Raw genomic sequence first — 16,014 nt, 5'->3', positions numbered from 1 at the left:
TGTACTATCACACACAAAAACCAATCATGAGCGCAAATGTTGGATCCTGATACCGAGTTTCAGATACTTCAGTTGGTTAGACCAGAGGTTTTCAACCTTTTTGAGTCCACGGCTCCCTTGACCAACTGCATTCTTTCTGCGGCACCCCTGTGGGGCTCAGGAGCCCCTTTATGTTACCCCTTGCCTGCAGAACTGGCAGCGCCTCACCCCTTTTCGAACACCCCTGTGGAGCTTTCTCTCAGCCTCCTCTCCTCCTCTTGGGAGTCCTCTGAGCAGCAGCTGCTGCCCCCCCCCCCCCGTCTCTGAGCTGCCCACCCCCTGCTCCACCCCAAAGAGAGGTGCCTCCTCCCACTGCCCCACAGGGGCATGGGAAGCACCCCCTGGCCAGCCCCAGAGGCACTATTCGCCCTGGGGCTGCTGCAACAAACAGATGTGCAAGCCTTTGGGAGGCAGAAACACAAGAGGGCATCAGAGGAGGGAGGGAAGGAAAGAGGGACAGAGGCCAGTGGTTCCCGCGGCACCCCTGACCATTGTTCAAAGGCACCTCAGGGTGCCACGGCACACTGGTTGAAAAGTACTGGGTTAGAGCATGATGCTGATACTGCCAAGCTTGTAGGTTTGATCCTGGACTAGATGATCCTCAGGGTCCCTTCCAACACTCTGATTCTATAAATCCTGCCTGCACCAACTGCTGACGCGGAACCTAGGAAGCAGCAGCCGAGGGGAGATGCATAGCACAGCCCGATATAGGAAGGGAGGGTACCAGGAACAGCCGGAAGATGAATGGAACAGCGGTACCATTTCCTTCAAGAGATGGGGGAGTGGCGAAGGAATGCATCCTCCCCTCAAATTACGGGGTCAGATGGTTCCGCCGAGGCCACACAAGCAACCGCTTCCAAGAGCGGAGCTGTGGCGGCTTAAGCGTCAAGTCAGTCGGCGGCTAAAGGGGCTTCTCCCGCCGCTGAAGTGTTGGACCAACTGGCTTCTTTCCGATCAACCCCGTGAGTATTTCCCCCCCTCCGTTTCAAATGGTACTGCCTATATATAAAGCGTAGAGCGGATGTCAGAACGAACCACTGCGCACGATAGGGGGAGGAAATCAGGCAAACTCGCTTTTCCCTTTGCTTGGGGAAACCTATTTCCCTCTCGTCAGTAAGAGTGTTTTAAAAGGCAAGCAGGAGCCTTCAGTCATTTCATAACTTTGGGGAAGGTTCTGTGAGCAAACCGCTCCCCCCATTGTGTTTATTGGTATTTCCCACTCGCCTTGAGGGGGCATCTTTGGATTTGTACCACTATGCGCTACACAGAGGGGGAAGCAGTGGACAGAGCTATTGTATCAAAAGGGGAGCCTGCAGGAAAATTAGTCGTATGCTCTGCTTCCTAGGTATTTCCCTCACCACCACTCCCACAAAATATAATTTTACTATTACGCTGCCTAGTGCTGTCTTCTTTGAAGCGGGAGGATCCACCAAGGAAGACCAATGGCATAAGACAAACCCCCCTTTTTTGATAAATGGGACTGTCGATTCATAGTGAAGCCGATGAGAAAGGACTAAACCACGCACGCCGACAGGAGGGTGAGAGGGAAAGGTTTGCACGCATGCAATTAGCCTGCCTAGACTGGGTGCTCTATGCACAGTCCCCTCCCTTCCCTGGCTAGGTTAGTGCAGTCCCCTGTGTAGGGCAGGTGGGGCGGGGACAGAGGTGGGGGGCTTTCATTGTGTGAAGTCTCATTATTGCTCTTGCCTTCCCAGGCGCCATAAGGGACCATGAGTGACGGCGACAAGAACCCAGCCAGCACCCCGACCCCAGTCACTGATGTGCAAGGGGATGGGCGATGGATGTCCCTGGTGAGAAGCCCAGCTGACTCAGTGGCCCATTGGGAGGAGGGGGGTGGGGGGGAAGAGAATAATTTTCCACCTTGGGAGGGTGCAGTTGCATTTTCCAGGGTTTTCGTTTGCACGTCTCCAAATGGTGGCAATCAGTTACGAGCTTCGAAAGGCTTGCAAGAGATTTGTATTTTTAGGTTGAAACGCATGCACCCTCCCGCAGCATTTTAAAAAAACAAAGCAAATGCAGGATAAGGTGAAGAGGGGAGGGAACATCCTTATGAATGAACCACCTGTGAAACAGACAAAAGACCTGAAGTAGACTCCTGCCTCTCACTTGCCCCAATGGGCTCTTTGAGTAGCCTTATTAGTTTTCATTGTCTCTGATCTTTTTGGTCACTCAGTGCCCTTCCTGGAGAAGGCCGTGGCCGTTCTTGCCTTTGCAGTTTTCATTTAGTATTTGTGACCCACTTTTTCTCCCAAAGTGGAAAATAACAAGGGAAACTCCAAATGACTTACAGTAAAGGCGATAGTGCATTGTGGTCCTCAGGCAGTGTACAGTTGCTTGTGTGCTCATTTCTTGTGTGCTAGGCCAGAATTGCCAATGTGCTAATCCTGAGGAGGATGCAGAATGGAGCCCCATCCCTGCAAAGGGTGCTGTTGTGGTGCAGAGTGATAAAACCACCTACTACCACCTCAGTTGTAGGGCTTTCATTTAACCATCAACATGGGACCTATTTTTAATGTTTCAGAAGTGTAGGCCGTGTCAAGTCTCTTGCAGCAAAACCAACAGACCACCTTAAATATTAACACTTTCATTGTATGTGCCCTCCTTTTCTCTTCTTTCTTTCGTTGAGGGAAAAACCCCAACAACAGTACTTAATCTTCATAATCACAAAAGAAAATGGTGCTGGTATCACCAGTGTGGCTCACCTGAAGCTGCAAAGGGGGTGGGCCCACTCTTATGCCACCCACTAATTGACGGCCAGTAACGGTTCCATTTCTAAGTCTAATTTCTCACCTTTGGCCTGACTACCACCTCACACATTACGATGTGGAAAGTGCTTTATGTTAGGTACCCCTTTTAGCCTCCTTTTCAGCTACTCCTTTCCCATCAGGGTGGACAGTAACAGTGGAGTTTTTTTCTATTTCTATGTCTTGGCATGTAAATATACGGCAGTCTTTTGTGTGGTAAGTGAACGGGAAATGGTTGGCAGTAACAATGCACAAAAGCTGCGTATGCAGTATTAACTTTTAAGGTACATTCTGAGCACATTTTGCCCCCTCAAAGAATTCTGGGCACTTTCGTTTGTTAAGGGTTGCTGGGAATTGTAACACTGTGAGGGGTAAACTACATTACCCAGAATTATTTGAGGGGAGGAAAATGCTTCAAATGTGATTTGAAGAATTGGTGTGTGCGCAGCCTTAGCGCAGCAGGGATTCAGGCGGCACTCCTGTGCAGAGTTAGGCATATTTTAAAGACTTTAGTGAGTCTCACCTGCATCTCATTTTGAAACGGGTCTGCACGTCTAGGTTGCTTCCACTCTCCACCCAACAGCGTTCCTTTTTTTAGCTTCGTCTCTTGAAATTTGCCCTCTTTCTCCCCATAAAACAGCACCATCGCTTTATTGCTGATAGCAAAGACAAGGAACCAGAGGTTGTCTTCATTGGAGATTCCTTGGTGCAGCTGCTGCACCAGTTCGAGGTAAGGTGGCTCAGAAAGAAACTTGTAAGGGGCGAGGTGGGTAAGTGGAATTCTCTTTTAATAGTCTGACAGCTGATTTGTTTCCCCTCCCCAGATCTGGAGAGAGCTTTTCTCCCCTCTACACGCTCTCAACTTTGGCATTGGGGGTGACGCCACCCAGCATGTGCTCTGGCGCCTGCAGAATGGGGAGTTGCAGCACATCCGACCAAAGGTAACCTTTATGAAACAGTGCTATGCCCACTCAGACCATTGGTCCATCCAGCCCAGAATTGACTGACTGCCATTTCCCAAGATCTCAGAGGCATTGATCAGCAAGATCCTTTAAAAACTGGAGATGCCAGGGATTGAGCACTCTGCCCGTGATCCTAAAGCTTTTCCCAAGAGATGTCTCCTTACAGGAAGCGTCCAAGGAAATTGTTAGTGGTGGTACAGGAACATAGAGCAGGATGAGGAAGTAACCACTGATCTTTAAGGAGAGTTAGGTTTGTTTGTATTCTTCACCAAGAAAACCAGCAGGAAATCATATAGATTTCCATATTTTCTCAATAATTTATTCTGCCTCTAGGAGTGTGTGTGTGTGTGTGTGTGTGTGTGTTTAAATGTACTTTGGCATTTTTTCCGAAAGGACAAGGAAGTATCCAAAAACTCACAAGGACTAAGAGAAAAGAGAAAAATTGACAGTAGCCCTTCTTGTATAATCTCTATGCAAAAAATATTTAACTCAGTTTCTGTGGCGCATGCATCATATGCCTATGTCTCTTTATTTTGCTTAATTCTGCTTTCACTAGTTAATGGGCTTTTGGGGGGAAAGTCCTGGAAATACTGTTCAGACTACTTCTCCCGATTTGCTGAGATTATCTACAACACCTCTTAAAGCAGGCATCCCCAAACTCCGGCCCTCCAGATGTTTTGGCCTACAACTCCCATGACCCCTAGCTAACAGGACTAGTGGTTGGGGAAGATGGGAATTGTAGTCCAAAACATCTGGAGGGCCGAAGTTTGGGGATGCCTGTCTTAAAGCATATTCTATAGCTGCTAGGCCTAAGGACTTGAAACAAGCTTTTAAAACATCAGCTAGGGGCTTCCATCCTTGCTCACCCACCCCATTGCCAACCCCATTCCCTTTGCAGCTTGCCCCCCCAACCCACCCCTTCACAGCTTGCCCCAATCGCCCCATCCCCATACTGTTTGTCGCTGCCACCACTGGTTAGGGGAGGGACTCCCCCCACTTTGTCCACCTTTGCTGAGAAAAGAGAGCACAATTGTGGTTTTAAAAACAGGATGGGGAACCTGTGGTTGATGGGAGTTGTAGGGAGGGAATCTGCAGGGAGGAATCTTCAGCTACAGGAGAAAATGATTGTTCTAACAATATGGGTGACCTCCTTTAGCCCAGGGCAGCAACCTCTCCTTTCCCCAAGCGAAACTGATTCCGCACCCCCCCTCTTCTTTACGCATAGATCGTGGTCGTCTGGGTGGGCACCAATAACCACGGCCACACTGCCGAGCAGGTGGCTGGCGGCATAGAAGCCATTGTGCGGGTCATCCATCAGCAGCAACCGCAGGCCCGTGTGGTGGTGTTGGTGAGTGCCGAGGGTGTCCGGGCGGGACTGCTCTGGTGGGAGGGACGAAGGTTTAAGGCAGTTGCTGTTGGACTGCAACTCCCATCATCCCCAGCTAGCTAGACCGGTGGTCGGGGATGATGGGAATTGTAGTCCCAAAACAACCCCAAGTTCGGGAAACCCTGGGGTAAGGTCTGCACTGCTTTCTGATCGGCTTGTGTCTTCTCCGACGCAGGGCTTGCTGCCACGGGGCAAGAACCCCAACCCCTTGCGGGAGAAGAACAGCAGAGTGAACGAACTGCTCGAGGCGAAGGTGCCGCTGCTGCCCAATGCCTCCTTCCTCAATGTCGACCCGGGCTTTGTGCATTCGGATGGGACCATAAGCCATCACGACATGTACGACTACCTCCACCTGACACGCAACGGCTACGCCAGACTCTGCCCCGGCCTGCACCGGCTGCTGCTTTGCCTGCTGGGAGAATGCAACGCTCAAAGCCCTTGACCAAATGCTGTTGCCCATGGCCAAGATGGAGCCACGCTCTGGCCTGCGTTGGCTGCAAGGGGAGACCTCCCCAGAAGTTAGAATCCTGTCTCTCCCGCCACCTCTCCTCCGGTCTTCAAGTGGGTATGCAATAAATACAGCTTCCCTCCCAAGCTGTTACGTCTTCATCTACCTAGTATTCGGCACTGAATGCGGATTTCTCTTCCCCCCCGAATCCCTTTTCTGCATGTTAGTTCTGTAGATTGTTAAGTGATTGTGGGAGACTGTGGGGTTGAGGGCCTATTGGCCGGCATCTGCCAAAAACGTAAGTTGGGCACAGGGCAAGTTGATGCAAACTTGCTTATGTTTACTTAATAAAAGTGGTGCACAAAGTTTCTGGTCTCCAAGACTGGCTTCTTCTTTTTCTCCACCCGGTAGAACACGAGACCCTTAATCTCAAGGCTGTGGGTTTGAGCCCCACCCTGGGCAAAAAGATTCCTGCATTGCAGGGGGTTGGACTAGATGGCCCTTGGGATCCTTTCCAAGTCTATGATTCTGAGTGGGTGTGGGGTTTTTTTGTCCCAGATTTGCAAGCAGCGACTTCTCAAACAAAAATGGAGGTTTTGCCAAAGCACTATCCTAAGCTCTGGGGGAGGCCTGCCTTAAACAGACTTTGAAAAATTACAGGGATCAGTATAGATCTGTCAAGCAGTTGGCCGCAGGATGTAATAGCAGGGGTGGAGAACGCGTAGCCCTCCAGCTCCCATTGGGACTCCAAATCCCATCAGCCCCAGTAAACATGGACAGTGGTCACAGATGATGGGAGTTATAGTTCCCCACCAGTATGTATGAACCTTCCATGGAGGGCCTGTTATGTCTCTGCAGCCGGGAATAGCACCTTCTCTGTTCTCTGCAATCTTTGCTAGGTAGTTGAATATTGAATGAGATGGAGCACATGCCAGCACCAGAAAGCTGGTTCTTCTGCATAATTGCACCCGCTCCCTAAAGCTGTTCCCTCCCAAACCTTTAGGTAATTGAAGAGCAGGGTCTCATCTCTAAATGGACAGGTGGGGCTTACTAGGGATACTGTTAATCGCCGTGGTGCAAGTCCCATATCGCTCCTTACAGCCACAGCAAGCAGTGCAGCTCTCCCAATGGTTGACTTTGACCCTGACGGCACTCTCTTCGGATGTCTCCTGAGACAAGACAAGACAGATGCCAACAGCACAGCAGGGTTTGAGATGTGGTGGAAGCCGACGTTACACAGCATCGGTGCAGAACCTCGTAACGCTATAAACACCTACCCAACAATCCTACCGTTCACCACCCACAAAAAGAAGTTGCCCCTCCTTATCAGGAAATGGCTGATAAACAGGCACAGGTCATCTCTCTTAATATGCAGAAATCTAGATTTTGGAGGGCACCGTCGTCTATACTGATTGCAACCTGCTGTGCTGCCTCCTCCTTCTGCCACTTGAGGTCCATTTGAAAATGAATCATTTTGAACAAGGATTGCAACCCAGAGAGACCTGTAAATCAGATGCATAGAAGGGCTCGATTTACACAGCCAACTCCACATCCTGCTGTTGTTGGTTTTCGAAGCATACACGCCTTGAGGTTTGAAGCCTGCACAAGTTCGCTGCAAATATACATACTCTTATTCTGCGGCTGCAAAGTCGCAGAAGGGAGAATGCCCAGGGCAAAGGCTCTGCTCACAGGAACCCCTCTGGCTTCAGACTCCTACACTCATTTCGAACATACCTTTTTTTCCTTTAAGGGTTAAAAGCCTTTGGAGGATGCTGCAGTAGAGGTTTTGGAAGGAGCTGGGTTCTGTGCCACTCTGCGCCAGACTTGCAGGAGAATTTGGTGGAAAGCATATCCCCCACTGGAAGATGTTCTCCAAAGATGTGCACAACTAAAACTTCACGGCCAAACGGATTGTTAAAGAGCTTTAATAGCATGTGAGGTGGGAGCACCCCAATACAGAAGGGGTTACACACATGGTCAACATGTGACGTGGGGCCGCCAGGGCACTCACGCTCGGGGGGGGGAGCCCCCCAGCTACCCACACTTGCTCTCTCTCGCTTCTTTGAGTGCTGGGTCAGCCCCTCAACTCACAAAAACTCCTCTCCACCTCCTGTCCAGACGGAAGCTGGTCTGTACGCAGTCTCTCCCCCAAATAACGCCCTCTTCCCTCCTTCTCATTGCCAACGCAGAGCCTTGACCGGTCAAGAGAAGCAGGCGTCGTAATCAACTGATCCCAGCAGCAGTCTGGGTGTGCTTTCTTCTTCCTTCGCCTTCCGAAGCAATAACCTGTCCAGGACGCAAGGCCGCAAACTACCCGCCCGACCCCCTGCAGCGGGGTGTGTGTGTGGAAAGACTTCCCTCCACCCCGGTTACGGACACAGAAGCAACGAATATGTGGGTTCTCAAAATATTTTACATTATTAAAAGGGCAGGGAGAGGCGTTGAAATTGGAACCTGACACTTCGCACGGGTCCATCGCTCAAGGCCCTTTGTAAAACTGTCCCCCAACTCGGCCCCATCGCCAGTCTCCACTGCAATGAGTGAGAGAGAGAGCAAGGCCTGTGTGTCCTGGAATGGTTTTTCAGCACCACCACTCGAGTCCTGGGGTGGAGGGGGAAGGGAGGGGCCTGGCAGCAGTCCAGAGCCCTTCCCTTTCGGAGCAGACTGGCTGGAGAGAAGTGCAATAAGAAAGGGGAAGAGTCTGCATAGGAAGGACAGCTGCCTCCCCACTTCCAGTCCCGGAGCAGGGGCACAGACAATGGGGGAAGCAGTTAGCAGGGGAAGGAGGGCAGGAGTGACAAACAGAGATGGCAGCGGGTGGGAGGGGGGAACCTCCAATATCCCCCCTCCTTTTCCACAAGGCTGTTTCTCTCTGCTCACGGCTGTTCATCTGCTGCTGGTGTTGCCTCCGCTGCCTCCTGGGGAAGGCTGCTGGTTAGAGTCCCAACCGGCAGCTGTGGTAGGAAGGGGGGCACTTGCTGTGGCAGCAGAGGTGGCCTCTGCTCCTTGCGCACAGTCCTGTGCCGTGGTCAGCTCCAGAGGCTGCCCCGCTTCCACAACGCCGCCCTGGCTGGCGGGGCCTCCGGGCTCCGGTGTGCTCGGGGCCTGCTCCGTCGGGGTGGCTGCCTGCATGATCTTCTGCCGCACTTCCCGGATCTTGAGCTGCAAGCAGACCTTGGTGGGGAATATGTCAGAGTAGCGGGCCTGGAAAGCCGCGGTGGCTTGGGCTGCGAAAGAGGAGGGGAGAGAGGAAAGGTTGTGAGTGCCGCAGCAAGGAGGATGGGGTGGAGGAGAACAGCTGGGGAATTTAAAAAAGGGGGAGCCTACCAACAAATGCAGAGAACTGAACTAGGCCACAAAACAGAGAGAGAGAGAGAGAGAGAGAGAGAGAGAGAGAGAGAGAGAGAGAGAGAGAGAGAGAGAGAGACTAAGGAATATCACAATAATCTCTGAAATGTTTTGAACGCTAGGGTCATGGGTTGAAGCCCCACATTGGGCAAAGATTTCTGCATCTCAGGGGGTTGGACTAGATGATCCTTGTGGTCCCTTCCAACCATATAATTCTATGGAGCGTATTCCCTCATATGAACCTTCCCTGGTTTTGAGATTTTCAGGGGAGGCCCTTCTCTCAAGTCTCACCACCCTCAGAGGCACTCTTGGTAGGGATGCGGGAAATGGCTGCCCCAGTGGCTGCTGCCAGACTTTGCAACTCCCTCCCTAGAGAAGTTAAGACTGGCTCCCTCCTTGTCCTCCCTCCACGCACTTGTTCCAACAGGCTTTTGAGAACTGAGTGCTTTTAATGAAAGGGCTGGCGCCATGCTGTTGTTATTTGTATGATTTTTATATATTTTCATGCATAGATAGATAGATATATTTAATTCTATTAATGTTCAATTTTAAAAATGATTGTTTTTTCAAAGGCAGGGCATATGAATGAAGTGTGATTCCTCTACAGAGATGCAGACACCCTTTCTAATAGAACAAATACAGAAACTCTTCCCCAGGCAGTGCAGTGTGCAGAACCTGGAGCATACACCCCACCCACCAGCAAAGCCAAAAAAATATACAGAAGAAGCCTAGAGGGGTACAGTCAGTCTCAGTTCCTGTTCCAAACTGAAAGCTGCCATTCAGATAGCAGCAGGAGGACACACAGTTATTATACGTCAGTCTTTCCTAACCTGCTGCCCTCCAGCAGCTGTTGGGACTACAACTTCCATCATCCCCAGCTACTGGCCTTGTCGTTGGGCCTGGTGAGAGCTGGGAATCCAAAAAAATGAGGAAAGCTGCTCTCAATTACATTTCCATGACTGTCTGGTGGACCCTAAAATGGCTGCTCAGTTGGAACCCAAAAACTACAGGAAGAACTTCCTGACAGTAAGAGCTGTTCGGCAGTGGAATTTGCTACCAAGGAGTGTGGTGGAGTCTCCTTCTTTGGAGGTGTTTAAGCAGAGGCTTGACAGGCATATGTCAAGAATGCTCTGGTGGTGTTTCCTGCTTGGCAGGGGGTTGGACTGGATGACCCTTGTGGTCTCTTCCAACTCTATGATTCTATGATTCTACAGTCATTTTTCTTGCAGTGGAGGAAGAGTCCAAGGGCGGGGGGGGGGGAGATGAATCCCCTGCAGGAAAATGAAAGTCCAAACTTCTACTCCCCCAAGGACAATGTCAGCTGGGAAAGCCGGGTTCAGCTTCCTCCTTACCTGAAGGGAAGAAGCCATGATCCTGGAAGAGCTGCATGACCAGAGCCCTCCTCTGGTCCAAGGTACGTCGGAGTGAAGAGTACGGCACCTTCTCGTATTCTAGCTCCCCGAGTACGTCTTCCGTGTCTGTGCCTAAATTCAGAAAGGATCTATGATGCACCTGGAGCCAAAATGCCCCTTTAAAAAGTTTGGGGCGGTCAAATGTTAGTGGGTACTTTGCTAGCGGATAGTTGGGAGGTTGCCTGCTCTGAATGGGGTCACCCTCCCTCTGAAGAAGCAGGTACACAGCTTGGGGGTATTTCTGGACCTTTTCAGTGTTGCTTGAGGCTCAGGTGGCTCCTCCTCCACTGCCAACTTTTCTCCCCAATCATCCCCCTGCCCTCCAACCTTACTCACCGGGTTTGTCAAAGGTGAAGATGTCTCCTTCACACTTGGCACTCTTGGGAGTGTTGGGCTCCGAACTGCAGCTGGAGCGGCGCCGAATCTTCCGCTTGGGGGAGATGGGGTCCTCTGTAGAGGAGTCCAGGTCTGAAAGGGACACCCGCACACAAATCGTGTTACCAAGTCAGGGAAGGGGAAGGTCCTGCCCCTAAAAAATCTGCACCCAAAGAAACCCAAGGATGCAGAATTACAGGAGAGCTTGGAAATAGGAAGCACAAGTTACGCTTCCTTTCCCACCTTATCCCAGAAATTTGAAAGGGGCAGATATCCCACATTGCTTTTTGACTCCAGTAACCTCCTGGGCAAACCTGTCCTGGCTGGAGACTCTCAACAAAATAGATGGAACCCCGTCCTCCATATCTGTCAGACTTCAGAGAATCAGATCCCTCCCACGGTGGCAGCCCAGAATCGGAGAAACTATAAAAGTTCTTACCAAGTAATTTATTCAATAATTCACAGAGAATGATGAAGGAATGGAACCTTCCCTATAATGGCATTGCTCCAAGTCCCCCCCCCCTCGTCTCTCTTATCTTACCTACGTCATCCCTGCACTGGTTGGTCTGGGCTTTGTGTCTCTGAGCCTTCTGTTCTGGGGGCGGCCACCACCATTCCTCCGTCCAGCCCCTGACAATATCTATGTCCACCGTTCTCATCTGCTCCTGTGTGTTTGTCCCCTCTGTTGCCTTGGACTTGCAATGCCCAGCAGCCGCTACCACAGAAGGCTATTCCTGGCCCTGCCCAGCTCCTTACCAGTGGAGTTCTTGCGCTTCTTCCGGTAGCTGCCGAGGATGGCACGGGGTGAGGTGGCAAGCGACTGCAGGGTGGGCGAGGGAAGCACCTCCTCGGGCTTGAATTCAGGCAGCTCGGCAAAGCGCTCCTCGAAATCCACCTCCGACAGAACCCTGCTGGGGAAGGGGACAGGGTGTGGGTCACACCATGCAGTCAGGGGCTCCCGCAGAATATGCCCCCTCCAACACACACGCTGCCCCCCAACCCAGCAGCCTCCTCATGCTTTGCTCTTCAAAAGAACAGTGCTTTCCTCCAGGGTCCCACCACCACCACCAGTGGCAAGCCTTTGTGGAAAACCTTGTCTACGGAAAAGGCCGCTTTCACCTGTGAATTGAACTTGCAACACCCCCCGTTCCACAAGAGAGTGCTAACCAACGTGTGTGTTTCTGCAGGATATAACACTGGCACATACTCTCTTACCGACGTGGGAGCTCAGACCAAAACAGGGCACTTTGCACACTTATTTGCACATTACGGAGGCACGTGCCTTTTCTGGAATTGGGCTGTTAGTTCGGCACAAGCAGCAACAACTGTGTAGAAAAGAGTGACACGGAAAGTAGCCTTCACGCATTCAGCCCAAGCTCCAGCCCTTCCGGGGAAGTCCGGTGGATGCCAAATCAAGCTCAACTCCCCCCTGGTGTCTGCAGCTTCCCAAGCTTCCTAGCTGCAAAGAGTTCTTCACACATTAGAATGCACTGCCACGGAACCTCCCTGGCTCCATGTCACTGCAGGGGCAGAACATCTGGGAGAACCAATCTCAAATCTCCACTTGGCCATGAAGCTCACTGGGTGGCCTTGGGCCAGGGACCCACTCTCAGCCTAGTCTACATCACAGGCTTGTTGGGAAGCTCTAACTGGGAGAGGAGCCCTCTTCAGATATCTCAAGGGCTGTCACATGGAAGATGGAGCAAGCCTGTTTTCTCCTGCTCTGGAGGGTAGGGCCTGAACCCATGGCTTCAAGTTAAAGGAAAGGAGATTCCAACTAAACATCAGGAAGAACTTTCTGACATTAAGAGCTGTTTGACAGTGGAACGGTCTTTCTCAGGTGGTTATGGACCCCTTGGAGGTTTTAAAGCAGAAGTTGGATGACCATCTCTCATGGATGCTTCAGCTAAGATTCCTGCAATGCAAGGGGTTGGACTAGATGACCCCCATGGTTACCTTTCCCACTCTACAGTTCTATGACTCTAGGAGAACCATGTGATAATACATATAATATAAATACAACCAGCATGAACGGAAGGTAGTCCCTTCAAGCTAACTGCGAGCAGCCAACTGCCCATTGAAGGAAAGGAGTGGCTGGGGCAACCCAGTCAGATGGTTGGCATGTAAATAATAAAATTATTTATTTATTTATTTATTTATTTATTTATTTATTTATTATTATTATGGTATCAACAAGCAAGCTGCCATTGAGGGGTAGGAGGGGGGAATTTGGCAACCCCCGATGAAGAACCAGATACCCCAGAACAAACTTTCCAAAACTTGAACTCCTGGGGAGGGATGTAACTTGGTGATAGAGCATCTGCTTTGCATGCAAAAGGTCCTGGGGTTCAATTTCCCGCAACACCTCCAGGGAAACACTCCCTGCCTGAAACCCCAGACAGCCACTGCCAGTCAGTGCAGACCACACTGAGCTACTTGGACCTAATGGTCTGACTCTGCATACAGCAGCTGCCTGTGCTTTAGTTCTTTGGCAACCCATTCCTGCAGCTCCCCAATCACTCACTTGTCGACAGAGTCGAAGGTTTTCTTCAGTGGTGGAGGCCGGACCTTGACTTTCTTCCCTACGGGGACCTCCTTCTGCTCGGGCCCTGCTTCGGATGTAGAGGCTGCTGCTGCTGCTGGAGCAAGGGTCGAGGGGCCGCCTCTAGGGGCCTCCGTGGAGCTCGAAGGGCCAGGGCTGAGCGAGGAAGTCAGCGGCCCTGCAGATGGGGTAGACGCTTCGCAGCGGCCCTCAGCACCGGCCATTCTCCAGTCTGGGGAAGTGGAGAACCTGAGGGCCTGAGGAAGAAAGGAATAGGGTGTTTACTACCAGAGAGCAGCTGGGAAGAGGCATTCAGAAGGAGGGCGGGCCAACATGGAGGCAGATCAGCAAGGCTGGCAAATGGGGAGGTGAACTACTAGGGGGAGACCTTCTCGCTTGCTTCGCAAGGCAAGGTGATTATGTGCAGGAGGTTATTATATAAATGCACAGCCCAGAACCCTCAATCCTGATGTTCAAAACCATGTTCAAACGCCTGTAACGTTTCATGAGCTTAAAACTGGGTGAAAGCAGGTGAAAACTGGGAAGATCTTCCAAAGTCTCCAGGAGATGCTCAGGCCACAGCTTGTGGGAATCTCCAGGGACATGCAGCTGTATTCCTACAGCTGTGCTGGTTGAGCTGATGGGAATTGTAGGCCAAAACATTGTCCAGGGGCAGAGCACACGTTGGTCAAGGCTGGCACAGAGAGAGGGATTCTCAGTGGCTGTGCTCTCCTGACGCAGAACCATCCATCTCCTTGGAGCTTCTGCTGGAGACTTTGTGGAGGATTTTTCCAGATTTCGCCTGCCCTAGTGAAACGTTTGGCGGGGGGCCTGGGTTGGCAAAGACGGTTGCAGGATTTCCAAGTGCTGTGAAGTGCTTGGTTACAGTCTACATCCCGGGCTAAAAGCACAGCAAAAGCCTGGCCAGAGGCCGGAGGTTGAGCAAAGGCCTCCTGTGTCCTTCTTACCGTCTCAGTCCCTTTGCTGCCCAGTGGAGGGTCACGGACCACCCTCTCTTCGCCGTTTCCTGCCTCCCGCTGGCTCCAGATTTCCGCAGGTGCCGCCTCCATAACCTGCGGCTGCTGGGGAGATGGGGGCGACACTGGCTCCCAGGACTCCCGCTTCAGATCCTGGGCTTTGGGCGGGAGGTTCTGTTCGCTGCCCCGGCACACGGGGGAAAGAGGTGGCTCCTGGGGCCCCGCCTCCCGCAAAGTCCGGGCTTCTCCTGTGGCTTCGGCCTCCCGGTGGCATTGCGACCCTCCGGGCTCCTGCTGCTGCCCTCCGGGGGGCCGGGCTGGACCTGGCGAGGGGGAGGATTCGTAAGAGCCCACTGGGATGCTGGCGATTGTTGCCTTCACCTTCTGGAGGGGCTTGAGCGGAGGCCGCTGAGGTCGGGGAACTGTTGGAGGAGCGGCAGGGGTAGCTGAGTAGGAGGCAGGTGGAAAAACGAAGCTGGTTAGAGTCAAGTCAGAAACGCCGGAAAGGGAAAAAAAGCCCGCCCAATTCCGGGCCGATCCAGCATCACAGGAATGTAGTGCTGCCAAGCAGGAGTGCCCTGCACACTTTTTTTAAAAAAAGAGCACGATTTCTACTCCTTATGGACTTCAAGTGATGCAAAGCGATGGGCAACATTTGCCAGGATTACAAACTGCAGCCTAGGTGTAGAATTTGTTTCTTTTAGCCCAGTGTCCTCCCTGGCTGCCTCCCTTACTTCTCAGTTTCCTCCCCCTGCTGCTGCTACCCACCCACCCACCCCATACCTGTGGAAATCAGGCCCTGGCTGGGGCCCCCTGGGCTCTGAGTGCTGCTGCCCCCCTTGGGCAGGATGGCTGTGGGAGATGAGACTGTGACGGTGCTTGTGGCTGCCACCGTGTAAACCACACCGTGGCTGGCGGGCTGAGCAGGACTGGTCCCCGTGGGGCTGGGGTAGATGGCAGTGATGACCTGCCCTTGTCCAGCGCAGGACGCCGGGAGCTGGGGGCTCTGCAGTGGGGACACCACTTGCCCTGGAGCCAGCAGAGGGTTCTGACCTGCAGGAAGCAGAACAGGCAGTGGAATCAGAGGCAGGGCACTAAGGCAAGCCAGTCGACCCTCGGCCCCATCTCTCGTTGCTGCCATACCCCTTGCCAAGTGCATCCGTCCAGCCTGGCCCCATCCGCCACCCCCCACCCCCCGCCGCTTTGCCAACCTTACCTGAGAGCAGCGGCTGCACTATGGCCTGCCCATTCGGCCCGATGGCTGTGAAACCCAGTGCCATGGGGGCAGGGCCCACTGGGGATTGAACGTAGGTTGTGGCAGATGTGCCCTGGGGGGCGCTGGGCTGTGTGTGGGAGGCCGAGGTGCCCAGGGAGAGGGGGTGCCCGGCTGTTGACTGCACGTAGGTGATCCTGGGGGCAGAGAGAGAGAGAGTGAGTGTGTGTGTTATAGCAGAGGCGGCAGCTGATGCTGAAATGAACAAGACCGCACCCCTGCCACCTTCCCCACCCCCCAGGCAGGGTTCCCCCAGGATCTGGCGCAGCCAATCAGTAGGGGGATGGTCTGTACCTGGTGGAGGAGGGCAAGAGGACTTTCTGGGTTTGGCTCGGGGAGCCCATGACGGCAGTGGCCACAGTGCCCTGGAGAGCAGCTGGGCTAAGGGGTGGAACCAAGGTGGCACTGCTTTGCGAGGAGGGCTGGGGCTGAACCACGGGCACCGGGGTGAGCTGGATGATCTGGAAAAGCAGAAAGACGAGGTGG

The 16,014-nt window shown here is 52.5% G+C and overlaps 2 protein-coding genes across 8 annotated transcripts in view; one reads left to right on the top strand and one right to left on the bottom strand.

Annotated features, from left to right (window-relative positions):
- Positions 1 to 828: 828 nt before the first annotated feature.
- On the top strand, positions 829 to 5,967 carry PAFAH1B3 (platelet activating factor acetylhydrolase 1b catalytic subunit 3). Of its 4 annotated transcripts, none has more exons than XM_035117950.2 (6): positions 829 to 1,001; positions 1,755 to 1,850; positions 3,445 to 3,534; positions 3,629 to 3,745; positions 4,992 to 5,114; positions 5,329 to 5,967. In XM_035117950.2, the coding sequence occupies exons 2-6, from the start codon at positions 1,770 to 1,772 to the stop codon at positions 5,593 to 5,595; spliced, it is 678 nt and encodes a 225-aa protein (XP_034973841.1). In that variant the 5' UTR covers positions 829 to 1,001; positions 1,755 to 1,769; the 3' UTR covers positions 5,596 to 5,967. The 4 variants fall into 4 exon arrangements, with proteins under 4 accessions (XP_034973841.1, XP_060131612.1, XP_060131610.1 ...); XM_060275629.1 differs by lacking the exon at positions 829 to 1,001 and adding an exon at positions 1,041 to 1,384; XM_060275627.1 differs by lacking the exon at positions 829 to 1,001 and adding an exon at positions 1,409 to 1,577.
- Positions 5,968 to 7,510: 1,543 nt separating this feature from the next.
- CIC (capicua transcriptional repressor) overlaps positions 7,511 to 16,014 on the bottom strand; it is a 43,284-nt gene continuing 34,780 nt past the window's right edge. For 3 of the 4 annotated variants that reach the window (XM_060275625.1, XM_060275624.1, XM_035117942.2), the window contains 9 exons: positions 15,823 to 15,989; positions 15,472 to 15,665; positions 15,039 to 15,308; positions 14,247 to 14,701; positions 13,261 to 13,535; positions 11,493 to 11,647; positions 10,698 to 10,829; positions 10,302 to 10,433; positions 7,511 to 8,828 (listed from right to left, as the gene is read on the bottom strand). In XM_060275625.1, coding sequence (XP_060131608.1) covers positions 8,488 to 8,828; positions 10,302 to 10,433; positions 10,698 to 10,829; positions 11,493 to 11,647; positions 13,261 to 13,535; positions 14,247 to 14,701; positions 15,039 to 15,308; positions 15,472 to 15,665; positions 15,823 to 15,989 — 2,121 coding nt within the window. In that variant the 3' untranslated portion in view covers positions 7,511 to 8,487. The remainder of the gene's footprint in view (positions 8,829 to 10,301; positions 10,434 to 10,697; positions 10,830 to 11,492; positions 11,648 to 13,260; positions 13,536 to 14,246; positions 14,702 to 15,038; positions 15,309 to 15,471; positions 15,666 to 15,822; positions 15,990 to 16,014) is intronic. The other variant, XM_060275626.1, reaches the window with a different exon arrangement.

The sequence above is a fragment of the Zootoca vivipara genome, chromosome 6 (assembly GCF_963506605.1).
Source record: "Zootoca vivipara chromosome 6, rZooViv1.1, whole genome shotgun sequence".
In the NCBI taxonomy this organism is placed as follows: Eukaryota; Metazoa; Chordata; class Lepidosauria; order Squamata; family Lacertidae; genus Zootoca; species Zootoca vivipara.
The sequence above is the reverse complement of the archived record's forward strand: the minus strand, read 5'-3'. Positions and strand labels throughout refer to the sequence as shown.